The sequence below is a fragment of the Kwoniella pini genome, chromosome 9, assembly GCF_000512605.2.
Source record: "Kwoniella pini CBS 10737 chromosome 9, complete sequence".
NCBI classification, from domain to species: domain Eukaryota; kingdom Fungi; phylum Basidiomycota; class Tremellomycetes; order Tremellales; family Cryptococcaceae; genus Kwoniella; species Kwoniella pini.
In genome coordinates this window covers 199277-212623 of record NC_091724.1, presented here as the reverse complement: position 1 = coordinate 212623, position 13347 = coordinate 199277, and the positions used below count along the sequence as shown (strand labels likewise).

Here is a 13347-nt window from a genome sequence, read left to right as displayed (position 1 = left end):
GACAATGTGTGAGGTATTCGTCATATTAGTATCACTGTTACTCAACTCGTTTTCTTAACCTTCGAAGCTGGTAGGAACTCAGAACAAAGGATACTTCCTTGGCTTGATGATCGGCCGAAGCCTGATCTTTACTCCTTTCATCTAAAAGATCTTGATCTGATCGACCATTGTTACGGAGGTGATACGATACGTCATTGAGGTCCCTTCCTTGCATAAGGTATACGAAGCATTGTGGGAAAGTCATAGCGGTCTTGAGCCTTCTTTCTCGTCAATGACGAATGTATCCGCAATTTCAGAATCAGGTCAATCGCACAACAACATTGAGCTTGATTTATCGGGGGTATAACTCCAGCTACAAACACCATCAAGGTCACGAACACGTCATAATCAATAGACTGTTTCGTATCATACAATGGACCATACAATGGACCATACAATAGAGAGGAATCTTTCAATCTTGACCAAATTTCAAGTGTCCTCTCAAGCCTTTCTTCCGAATCCTTCCTTTGTTAAGATATGTGACGCCACTTTGCCACTTGCAGGTCAGTGAACCAAGACCACGTGGTTTAGTGTTTGTATAAGCTCACGCCACTACATCATCCGAGTTCTCCACACGACCTTAATCCCAGCCCATAACTAGTTATTGTCAAGGTACTCTTTGCTTATTCATCATTGGTCCCAAACCCATACAACACAATCGCAGCACCAGCCGAGTAGCAATAAGCTCTACGGAAATACTAAACAATCAATTTTCACTCCAGAGCAGGTCTCTCAGCTTTTCACCTTTGATTCCATTTTAATATTCTCTGTCCTATCACAAAACCAAACAACCTTTCGTTCTCCCTTACATCACTTAAACAAGTACGGAACGTTATGGTGAGTGTTTAAGATCATCTCAAATCTGCTGGTATAAGCTAATGATGGTGGCTTCATTTCAAATGCTTAGTCTACAGCAGCTAAAAGACGTTTGATTCGAGATTTTAAAAGATTAGCTTCCGATCCACCAATAGGTATTTCAGGAAGTCCTAATCCTGATAATATAATGATTTGGAATGCAGTGATCTTTGGACCTCGTAAGTGAATGCGCCGTCCATAGGGCAGCTGATCCCGCTCAGCCGTCGAGATATGTGCAAGCCAATAGAAGCTGATTTCGTGATCTGTCATCTACTTGAATCATTTGTTACTCATTAATCCTTCCTCTTGTTGTCTTACGCACATACTACTTCGCAACCCGCCGTCCCATTCAATTTGATCACTGTCGCCTTATCGGATACCCATGTTCGACTCATCTCGACTTTCATTGGTCTTCTGCAGCCGACACACCGTTTGAAGATGGATCATTCCGACTAACATTAACATTCTCAGATTCATACCCTAACAAACCACCTACAGTCCGATTCGTATCTAAGATGTTTCATCCAAATATTTACGCCAATGGAGAATTATGTTTAGATATTCTACAAAATCGTTGGAGTCCAACTTATGATGTTGCTGCTATTTTAACTAGTGTTCAAAGTTTACTAAATGATCCTAATCCTGCTTCGTATGTCATATCCATATCTAATTACATCATATTCAATATCAAAGTATTCAACTCAACTAATGCTTCATTTTCTATCCGTTAGACCAGCAAATGTAGATGCTGCTCAGCTATTCAAGGAAAATCTAAAAGAATACGAAAGACGAGTAAAAGTGAGTTCAAATTATAGACATTGCTTTCATCCGACAATTCTAATTTCTCTTTAATCACCTTTCTAGCAAACTGTCGAACAATCATGGCTTGATAATCCTGATGAAATTGAAATTGAACATTCCACGAATGTACCCGTTCAAGCAGTTACAGCTTAATTGACACTTTCAATCCTGATATTCTGCTTAAACCCCTCAACTTAACGTAGTGATAATTCTAATTCAGATCAAATTCTCGGACTTTGTTGATGAAGTAGCAGGGGGGAAGTCGGGAAGAATGGAAGAGATGATGTGGCATGACCAATCTGTCCAAAGGGAGAAAGATGAAGATGATAGCATTTTAGTAGGGACAATATTAGTGGCTTATGAACATATTGGATACCTTGTAAATATTCGTGTAAAGTTCTTGTGTTTGTCTCTCTTTCGCATCAGTATCAATCACATATGTGCGATTTGTATTACTCTCATTTCATTGACATCATTGTGATACCATTCACTTCATTTCCCTTTCCAATAAACCATATAGTATATATTCAAGAAATGTATGGAAATTCATGTCTTTCAACTCAATTACGTATTGGTTGGTATGCGTAATAATTATGTTTTCATACATTTAACTAAAGGTACAACAATAAGATGATAAAGGCTTACAAGTTGTAACAATAATGACAAAATGGATCAAGCTATTAAAGCAGTGTTATCTAAATATAAAAATTAAGCAACAATCAAAACTTCACCCCTTTCTCCTATTAAGGTCAAACGAGTCTTATAAAACATTCTAATATTTGAATCTTCTATAGCATTTATATTAATAGTATTTTCTCCTTCTGGATTATCTTTATTTACAATTTCAGATGAAGAAGTAATAGGTATCTTAATATTATGTAACCAAGTTCTAAGTTGTAAAGCAAATTTTAAACTTAAATAAATTCTCAAATGATCTCCTACTTCAGGTCTAATTACTTCTTTATATTCTTTGACATTGATTTCCGATTTATTAGCTTCAACCGTAATATTTTCTAAAGAAATATCAACTTGATTCTGATCTTGTTTTGATACTTTGTATCCTGCATGAAATGCTAAAGGTGAAGGAACAGGTAAATCAATGTATGGATCAGGTTTTGCACCAGAAAAAGAATAACCAATTATTCCGAATGGTCGATTTTCATTCATATATAATGGATGTAAAAAGCTTTCTAGGAAGTTCAAGAGTAATTCTGATGTCCATTGTATTAATTTCATATTTGACTTGTCTTGTTGTTTTGTTACGTTGATAGAATCCAGAAATATACCTTCGGACGGAATGACTTGACCTTCATATATGCTTTTAGTCAGAGGATGATTGAGTAAAGGGATATATACTGGACCATGAATAGGAATCAGCCAGTATACTCTTGCTGAAGATTGGGATTTGATGTATTGGAGAAAATCCGGATGAAAAGGATGAGGTAATGATGTATATGTCCGAGGCAATTGATAAGGCGGTATAATCGTTTTCTTTCTCTTCTTGGAATGCGGTAAATATCGTGAAGGGTGTGAGTATGGCTAAAATCGTAGACATGTAGAATTAGCTTAAAGATCTGAGGGTGATTATCTGCACTTGGAGTATACTAGAGAATATGTCACACTCACGAGGGGCAGTATTTCCCACAATTTACCGTATCCTGCGTCTTTCTTCATCAAGTTTCTCCAATATGCTTTACGTCTCTTGGCTTCTTCTTGCCACGCATTTTTCTCCTGATTGTTCAGGTCGGAACCCTCTTGAGAAGGAGGAAGAACCACATCCACCCTGATCGGATCTCTATCCACCTCAATACTATTTGGATTATAGGTTTGGACAGGAAATGATAGCTTTTCAATGGCTTTATATTTGCCTTTCCTCAATCTGTTCTTGTCTTTGTCCGGATACACTTCTTGGGAATTTTCACATACAGTAGTATCTGGGTTACTTGACTGAGTTTGGTGTTGTTCGATATTCCAAGTGTATTCGAAATCGGGTATTGCATCCATTGATGGATCTAGATCGATCATCTCATCACCTACATACCATTCTGGGATTTCGGTCACATCGGTAGCAACCTGCTCTTCCGCGGAGGACAATGGGTATAGCGATGTTGATACGGGTGCGGACGAGCAAAATGAATATGAGTTTCTCAACAATGGTAATGAGCCTGTCTACGATGTTAGATCTAGCTGTAAGAAGGCTGAATTTGAGAGAGTAGCTTACATACGCAAGTAATTTTCATTCCAGCACTATACCATAGTGGACTTGTTTCTGAATGCCCTTTCGACCTTTTCTGAGTGTCTAAAGCATCGTTGGGTAGCTTGATTCTTCTTTCGTCACTTTGTCTGATATCCTTCAGATGACCAATATTATCGCTTGGCTTATACCAAGCGTCCGACAAGGCTTCTTCTCCTTTAACTTGATATCCCCGCTCGTCATTTGTAGATAATTTGACATTTTTAGATAAAGCTATATTTATACTATATTGGGAAGGTAATGAAGCAGTGGATATTGACAAAAAGGAATTTTCCACTTGAGTTTGTGTACCTTGAGTTTGTGAGTCCAGCCATGACGCTTCATTGCTTACATCGCTTTTATTTTCTGGTTGAGACTGACTTTCAACCTGCGTATTAGAGGCATAACGCAATGATCTTCGAGGTTGTTGTCGTGATTTTCGGACGGTAGCACGAGGCATTTAGGGGTTTGCATATGTTACTTGACGATGAGTAGTGCATACAGCCCAATTTTATGCGGTGTGATTAGTGCTATATACACATGTTAGATATAGTATTTGGGTGATAAAGTGGTATTTAAAAAGGGAGGAAGTTGGTTTTATGAGTAAATGGATTGAGGAAGGAAGCAAACAGACACGCGATTATGTAATTCCTTTTTTTAAATGGGGTACTCGATCGGATTTAGAGAAAAGTAATGTTACGGGGACGCGTCTTGAATGAGATTCAATACAGTCAACCACGCTAATACGAGTAAATGACACGATCACACGCGTCCTTTTATACTTTTGATCAATTCCATAACAATAACATTCATTCCTTCCTTCTTCATCGTCGTTACACACCACCGATTTCTCTCTCTCCCGCTCATCCTACTATCGTCACAAGGTATAATCTTGTCGCTCGACAAGGCTCTTGTGCCGCTTCAGTGACTCACGAGCTACACTTAAATCTAGCTGACCATGTCTCTTTCATCACCTCCACCAGAGCAAGAGGAAGATCAAGAACCTAGAAGAGGTGGTAGAGTAAGAAAACAAGTGGAGAAATTCGAAGTACCTCATGTACCAGGTAAGCTTGATCAAACGTGTTCGAGATTCCGGTATAATGCTAATAGGACGATAGGTGCGCCGAAAGGCAAGAAGAAGCAAGTTGAACAAAATGACGATGTATGTTTTTGCACTTCCTCCTTCTCTTGCCGTATTGACATTGAGCATAGGACTCCGATTTGACTGAGGAAGACTCTGGATCCGAAGATGAGCACCAACCTACGCCTACAAAAGGCAAGAAAAGGAAATCGACAGGTGTTCAGACTAGTGCAAGGAAGAATAAAGCCAATGGGAGTTCTAGAAAACCAAGAAGGAAGAGTGCTGCTAATGGGGACGGCGCACAGGAAGGTCCAAAGAACGACTCACCTCTTTTTAGTATGTCAATCCTTTCATCCTTCCAAATCAAACGTGCAAAAGGTTGTTAACGATATCGGATAAAATATCAGACGCTCTCCTTGCCCCAGATATCGCCCTTCAACCGCTGATTGATGAATGGGTCGAGACCTATCAACAAGCTGGAGGCGACGATGTCTCCGAACAAGTATCAATACACGAACTCATAACCTTGTTCATCAGATGCTGTGGAATCAATCTTGATATTGAACAAGCAGAAGCTACAGATCAAGATGGTATAACGGGTGCTGTAGAACGAATTCAAGATGAAAGTGTCAGGGTGAGTGCCCACCTCTATAAACTAAGACCTGGCTGATCATAGAATGTATATAGGTCGCATCGGCTACATACCCTTTGACATCTCGAGGGAAACAATCTAACGCTTTCCGGAAGAACATCGATTATTTTCTTCACAATCTCGTCGAATCTTTGTCCCTCACATCAATTCTGTTTGACGAAGGGAATGACAAGGACTCGCACGTCAATTTGTTGATGCCATTGGTATTGAATTGGTTGAATTGTATGACCACCTCACCCTTGAGACCTATAAGGCATACCTCTACATATATGGCTCTCAAGATCAACTCGTCTCTGTGTGATGTGGCTAGTAACGTCAGTAAAGATGTGAGCTTGAAGCAAAGACAGCGGGAAGCAGAAATCAAGAAGGGAGGAACATCAAATGCGGCTCAGAAAAGACTGAAAGAGCTAGAAGAGAAAGTCAAGGAAGCCCAGGCGAGGAAAGAGAAGATTGAAGAATATCTCTTGGAGATTTTCGATGCGTGAGTCACCTGACTTGCGAATCCCACTTGGAACGTGAAACGCTGACGAATGACAATGTAGAATGTTCGTTCACCGAGTGAGAGACTCTGATCCGGCTATAAGAGCAGACTGTCTCAGAGAATTGGGTGTATGGACAAAGAGGTATCCTGAATATTACGTTTCTACTTCTTACCTCACTTACTTTACAAAAGGATGCAACGACGTCGTAAGTAGATTGGCTGATTGGACTGAGACGATTGATATCAAAAGCTGATATCACTCGTGACTAGTTCGCTCATGCTCGACTTGAGACTGTCAGAGCTCTCGCCAATCTGTACACCAAAGACTCTTTCATCAATAATGCTCGTACAGTTACTCTTCGACTTGTTCCTCGACTGATTGAAATGGCATTACGAGATGTTGATCATGCAGTCCGTGTTACTGCTATTCATGTCATCACTGCAATCGATAAGACCGGTATATTAGCGGATGAAGACGAGTCTGATCGAGAAAAAGTGGCAAGATTGATATTCGATCAAGATCCTAGAGTTCGGAAGGCTGTAGGAGGCTTCGTCATAAACCTCTGGGAAGAGCAGAAGGAGAACCTCAAGACGGAATGGTCGGGAGCCAGAGCAGCCAAGAAGAAGAGAGCGAACAAGGTCTGGGAGGATGATATGGCTTCCAATTTAGACTGGAAAGCCTTGGCTAGCTTGTTGGTGGAGACTTCCCAATCGCTTGATGCGCCAATTGAACCTTCTTCGTCATCCCAACAACCAATTTTACCCGCATCAACCACTAATGTCCTCACTCGAGCCAGTGCTGCGGTTGAAAGTATTTGCTCAAGCTACGAATTATGGCAAGACTGGCAAGGTTTGACCAATTATTTATTGCTTGATCATTCGACTTCCGATCAAGACATGTGGTTACTGAGCGAAGATGAGGAAACATTCATGCTGCAAGTGCTTATCGCACTTATCCAACGAGAAGATCAGGTAAGTTATTCGTCTTGCCCCTGCTATGTGAAAGGCCGCTTACCTTGAAGAACACAGGTCGATGAAGAACGCGAAGATCGATCGAAGAAATTAATGCAAATCATCCCCAGGCTGTTTGCTAAACACCAATCGGATGTCGCCCGTATAGGAGGGATCTTGTCCATGCTAAGCCATATCAACCTGGAATTATACCTTGACCTCCGTCAGACAAAGGTGAGTTATCATTGCTGCTTCTACTAAGGAGAACGCAGCTCATCACAATCATGCTATCTAACTTGGTAGGCATACGAGACATTGTGGGATGATGTGAATAAGCAATTCCTACACCATACCGACTCGGCAGTGCTTGAATCAGCTATAAGAGCTATCAATCATCTTTCCACAAACACATCCATGTCAGCAGCGAATGACACGAAATTGTCAGAAATGCAGGAATCTCTGTTTGCGTCTTTGAGGGACGAAATCGGATCGGAGGACGTAGCTCTCATGCCGTTAGAAGAAGAAAGTATAGCTAAATTGGGAGCTATACTGTTACGAATCCTTTTACTTGAAAAGAGCCGAGATATCACGGATATTTTGGAAGACGAGGAGAACCAATCTAGTGTATGGAGTATTATTTGTGCTTTCGCTGATCGAGGGAGTTTCGGGTACAAGGAGGAGTCTAAGGTATGTGACTTTCCACTCTTGCTAATACATACGCCATAGCTGATGAATGCGTCAATTGTTATGTAGATGATAGAGTGTGCGGTGCAGATTGTCCTCTACCACATGACTTGGACCTTCCGACGCTTCACAGAGGAAGATGCCAAAGATGATGAGAAAGTCTCTCTTCTGAAGGACAAAAGGGATAAAGCCGTCGGAATCTTCCAAGAGCTCACACTTGGCGACAACTCCAATACCGTCGATCTCGTCAGAAGACAGGTAAGCTAATACATGCTAGCATATCAACTTGCACAAACAACCAGCTGACATGTCATGAAATCGTAGGCTTTCATATCGTATCTCACACTCCATCTTCTCTTCGCGGTTCCCGCAAAAGCCGAAAGCGTTTCGCCTGCTGCCAAGTCCGTTCCATTAACGGTCGAAGACGAAATTCAACATCGACTGGGTGGAGCTTTCGTCGCTGCCGTCGAGAAGTATGCCGGCGAAAGAGAAGCTCATCTCGAGTCTGGGGATGGAGAAGGTCAGTCAAATCTTGTAGGCGAGTCCTCTGTAGTGACTGGAGCTGATGATCGTAACTTGCGTAGCCCCCGAAGATATAACTTTCCTCCAACTCACTTCTGTATTGGTAGCTGCCATCAGAAAAGGCGTACTCGAAGTTGAACACGCTAAAGAACCTCTTGCTCATTTCGGCAGACTTGGTAGCACCTACGATGCTATTGTCAAGAAGCTGGTTGACGCTTTGAGAGACGAAGGAATCTATAATAAGGAAAGCGAGACCGTACAACATGTGGCTGGAAGTGCACTACAACAAGTGAGTTGACGCTCACCTTCAGGCTCTTGCCTAGATCGAAAGCTAATGGAGATTTGCTCAGTCATTCAACCTGTTCCTCGATTCCGATTCTCAAGATCCGGTAGCGCCTATTGCGCTCGCCCGATTGCTCTCAACTGCATTTACAATTCACGGTAATCATTTTGCCATTCTTCGCCAACTCCATCCTTCGGACGTATGCGATTTCCACTTGGAAGCTCTTGACTATATTGCGAAGAGAGTAGGAAACTACGTCAAACAAGAAGTCGCTTCCAAGAACAAGGAGCAAAAATCAAGATTGCAACAGAAACGATTTGTTGCTTTGAGCTTTTTCAAAGTTCTCATCTTACTTCTTCAACCTGTCACTTCATCCGATGCGCTGAAAATCAAATCCCATCTCGATGATGCAATCGAATCTATTGGTGTAGAGGTGACCGTGAACAAAGGGTGGGAACCTTACAAAGCGTACGAAAAGAGATTGATCGGTATAGCTAGTAAAGACGCAAATGTCAAGTCTCTCGCCAAAAAGAAAGTGCTTCAAACTGAGGATACGGATTTGGATGTAGAGGCAGATGAAGACATAGAGGTAGAAACCCCGAGTAAGAAAAGAAGTAGCGCGAATGCTTTGTCGAATGGAATTGGGAATGGGCACAGAGCTTCAAGTCCACTTTCGCCTCCTCCTGAAGATGATCAAGAGGAAGTGGAAGAAGAGGAAGAAGATATAACCACACCGACAAAAAACAACAAACGAGCAAGAGAAGACTTCAACGATGAGGAAGATGATATGATGAATTCGGAAGTCTCGCCATCAGCTCAAATCAATGATTCCTTCTCTCTCGACCTACCTGCCAATGAGAATGACGAAGACTTGGACCTGACACTTGATGGAGTGGTTCCTCCTCAAAGAGAACGAAGTCAGAGCACGGAAGCTGAACCTGCGATGAAACGACGAAAAACTGTGAAGAGGTATTAAAAATATCATTTGGAAGTGGAGATGGTAAGAGTGTATATTCAAGGACAATATCATTGGCGCGAGCGGCGTATAAATCCATGATATTTTGCGCATTGGTTGAAGTAATATGTAATATCAAATCAGGTCAACAACATTTGGGTTTTATGAAACTGGGGTTATTTCATGTATAAAATCGTTTCTAGCAAATTATATGTATGCATAGTGATCTACAAAGAACACGTGATATAAGTTTATATTTATGGTATTATTCGATCGATCGTTGAGATCATTCCGATTGAGAATAGGTTTATCGATAAAGCAATTAGGCTTTATCAGTCGGGATGAGTTGGGCCCTTTGACCATTTTAGAGAAAATGCCGTTATCTTGGAAGAAAGGAACAACTCACATGACATAAATCCGGATTTTCCAAATGGGATTAGATGGTTCTTCACTTATTCGGCTTGGAAAGTTTCGCTACTCTTATCTTATGGTTCTTGAAGATCATGTGAATTATCTTTTTGTCTTTGTCAATTTAGGACTCGACTTAGAGCGAAGGAGCAGAAAAGGAAGATGAATTATCGATCTTTCAAGTTATGCAAAAGATCGATTTGATATTGTGTCTCTTTGTGATTCGTATTCGGGATTTTGGATCTGGTTGATTTGGCTTATCTATTAATCATCATCAACAACTAATGTTTATATAATGCAAGATTCCTGATCAAATGTAAATTGTAAAGAACTATTATCTTCTCAATTTTTAATCAAATTGAATTAAAAAGGCGTTATTATTGACAAAGTGTTTGAACATAATAATATAACAAATTTAGATAATATACCTCTTTTATCATTATCTTCTGAATTTTATGAAGAAACAGTTAATGAATATTTAAATTCAAGAGAAAGACTACCTAAGAGTAAATTGAAAATAAAACATAAAAAGATGGTTTGGTCAGATAATTTAAAAAACTGGGATAAGAATAAAATTTATAGATATGTAATTTTACTTGGACTTAGTTTATCTGGTGATGGTTGGTAAGTTTGTAAAACCGTTTACTTAAATCCCTTCTTCTTTCTAAACGATCTCTTTTCCTACTAACTTATTAAACATTAAATATAAATGTAATTGATATTTTACAGGTCATATGAAGCTTCTGTTATTGCATCAATTATTCAAATGCCTTCTTGGATAACTCATTTAGGATATGATCCTTCAATTGGAATACCAGAGTAAGTATTTTAAAGTAATTCTAAGTGAGAACGATTTTTTTTATTGTTTTTTTTTTTTTTTTTTTTTTCAAAATAGTAATTAAAATCAATGGATTGGACCAGTTTATTCACTTGGTCAATTAGTTGGAGGATTAATTGCAGCTTTTTTTCTTGATAATTTAGGTAGAAAATCAACTATGTTTATTGGTTCAATTTTAATGGAATTATCAACTGCTTTATTAGTTTATAGTGGAAGTTTTAAAATTGTAATTGCTGCAAGAGTAATTGAAGGAATTAGTATTGGATTTTTATTACTTGGATATCAAGTTAGTTTAACTAATACTCTTTTCAAAGGGAAATTATTGAAATTTTGAAAATGAATTTCTTTTTCTTACTAGATTTACGCTGTTGAAATTGCTGCTAAAGAAGATAGAGGTTTTGTATCTTCTTTTTCTTTAATGACTGGTAATTTCTTTGGTTTGTTAGCTGTGAGTTTAATTCAGATTTAACATTGTTTGTAAAGAGTGTATGCAAGCTGATACGTATAAGAATAGGCTGGATTAGTATGTAAGTTTAATAATTAGTTGTGATTTTTTTTAGACAAAAATTAGCTGACTTGACAACTGGATAGACGGAGTATCATATTCAACTAGTAATTCTGGATGGAGAGCAGCATTAGGAATGACATTCATACCAGCTACATTACTACTTTGTGTTTTACCATGGGTTCCAGAATCGCGTAATTACTACATTTCCATCTTCTGCACGAGCTAATTTCAAAATTGTCATTGACTTTTAAAGCTCGATATCTTTTCGAAAAAGGAAAAGAAGACGAATGTAGACGAGTTTTGGCTAAATTACATGGAAGTCATGATTATCAAGGTGAAATGATACTTTCCGAAGCAGCAGAAACGGAATATGAAGCCATGAGAGCGGGTAAATGACATTTCCAAAAAAATCTCGATAATGTTTTTTATTTGTTTGACTGATAAGTTATCGTAGCGATATCATGGGATCAAGCTCATGGACAAGATAAATGGGCAGCTTTATGGAACTCAAAAGCAGCTAGATATAGATCTTTCGTAGCTATTTCATCTCAATCTTTATGGGCTTGGAATGGAGGTAGTATATTTGGGTATTATGTAAGTTGCTTTTAATCCTGTTTTTATTTTATTCGTAAAGTGGTGCTGACAATTAATATATTTTTATTAGTATACAATTATTTTCAGTGCTGCTGGAATTACTGACCCACATTTACAATTTGGAATTTCTGCAATTCAAAATGCTACTTGGTGTATTGGTGGAATTGTTGGAGGATATCTTTTAGATATTTGGGGTAGAAGAACAAATTATATTATAGGATTAGGTCAAGCTTCTTTAATGCTTATAATTCAAGGTTCAATAACAATTGGTATTTTTGATAAAGGAATTGTTAATAAAGCTGCAGGAGCTGGATTCGTTAGTGTTTATTTGATTCAATGGTTTTTATGGGTAACATTCTTCTCACCAGGTATGAAATATTCCTCAGGTTCTCTTTTTGACATGGTGTCTAAAACTGACTTTATTGCTTTTATTGCTTGGTCCCTTTGAAATAGTTGTCAATATGTTACCTGCTGAAATTTATTCAGCAGGTCTTAGAGCTCGTGGATATGCAATTGCCAATGTTTTTTCAATGGGTGTTGGTTTTGCCACTCAATATTCGGCTTTACCAATGTATAGACATATGCATGGATGGGTATGGATTTTTTTTGCAGGTTGTATGTTAGCTGCCACTTTGATGGTTTATTTTACTTATCCAGAAACTAAAGGAGTGAGTCGAAATCAAAAAACAAAAATCAAAAAAAGGATATTACCTGATATCTGCGCTACGCTACAATTATAGATGACTCTTGAAGAGGTAGAAGTTGTATTTGGAACTGGTGCTGGACAAAGAGTAAAAGCTGCTTTAGGTAGAACAGCTCACGTTGATCCAAGAACACCGTAAGTTATCCTTTGATTTAGAACTTGAGGTAAAGTTGAACTAATCATATGGTTCAGATTACATTTCCATCCTAATGATATAGTCGAAGATGAAGCAGATAAGTCAATGGAAAATAATAATCCCAGGCAAAAAGTTACAACTTCAGTTGTATAATCAATTAGTTAATCACTTTGTTGTAGATAAAAAGTTTATTTCATTGTTATAGCTCGTAATTTCATTAATGAAATGATTTAATAGCGGAATCAAATTGTTAATAGTAAATTTCGTATTAATATGTATATTATATGTTCCGGTTAAATCTACATCCGGTTAGTCCACATAAAATAACTTTCTTTCCATTTGTTATTTGAATGCTCTGTATTGGTATATGTGCAATTTGTCTTCACTTCACTAGAAAGGTCTGCACAACGTACAGGAAGTGAATATACATTATCAGCACTAAAATCAGGTATTAAACTTATATGCATTTGATGATTGTTGTCAATTACTTTGGACAGACAGAATGATACAATTTAAAGTCATTCCGCACGGACGACGGGAGTGCGACTACGTAAAGATAACATCTGACCTGTGAGAACAAAAGTCATTTGGGGAATTTATTATTATTATTTTTATTTTTATCT

The 13347-nt window shown here is 38.6% G+C and overlaps 4 protein-coding genes across 4 annotated transcripts; 3 read left to right on the top strand and 1 right to left on the bottom strand.

Annotated features, from left to right (window-relative positions):
• Positions 1-873: 873 nt before the first annotated feature.
• Positions 874-1848, top strand: I206_106368 (ubiquitin-conjugating enzyme E2 2; the record flags this gene model as incomplete). The annotated part of the gene is made up of 5 exons (XM_019158865.1): positions 874-876; positions 947-1073; positions 1315-1543; positions 1626-1692; positions 1759-1848. The coding sequence occupies 5 exons, from the start codon at positions 874-876 to the stop codon at positions 1846-1848; spliced, it is 516 nt and encodes a 171-aa protein (XP_019008003.1).
• A 555-nt stretch (positions 1849-2403) lies between these two features.
• Positions 2404-4388, bottom strand: I206_106367 (uncharacterized protein; the record flags this gene model as incomplete). Its single annotated transcript, XM_019158864.1, has 3 exons — positions 2404-3234; positions 3322-3860; positions 3917-4388. The coding sequence occupies 3 exons, from the start codon at positions 4386-4388 to the stop codon at positions 2404-2406; spliced, it is 1842 nt and encodes a 613-aa protein (XP_019008002.1).
• Positions 4389-4886: 498 nt separating this feature from the next.
• Positions 4887-9558, top strand: I206_106366 (uncharacterized protein; the record flags this gene model as incomplete). Its single annotated transcript, XM_070203301.1, has 13 exons — positions 4887-4992; positions 5047-5090; positions 5141-5345; positions 5417-5643; positions 5697-6142; positions 6204-6348; positions 6413-7114; positions 7172-7327; positions 7397-7780; positions 7847-8035; positions 8102-8297; positions 8362-8588; positions 8650-9558. 13 exons carry the CDS (start codon positions 4887-4889, stop codon positions 9556-9558), a joined length of 3936 nt encoding a protein of 1311 aa, XP_070059402.1.
• Positions 9559-10940: 1382 nt separating this feature from the next.
• I206_106365 (uncharacterized protein) lies at positions 10941-12877 on the top strand (the record flags this gene model as incomplete). The annotated part of the gene is made up of 10 exons (XM_019158861.1): positions 10941-11069; positions 11142-11231; positions 11298-11310; positions 11375-11482; positions 11545-11679; positions 11746-11885; positions 11956-12253; positions 12339-12553; positions 12626-12723; positions 12781-12877. 10 exons carry the CDS (start codon positions 10941-10943, stop codon positions 12875-12877), a joined length of 1323 nt encoding a protein of 440 aa, XP_019007999.1.
• Positions 12878-13347: the final 470 nt, after the last annotated feature.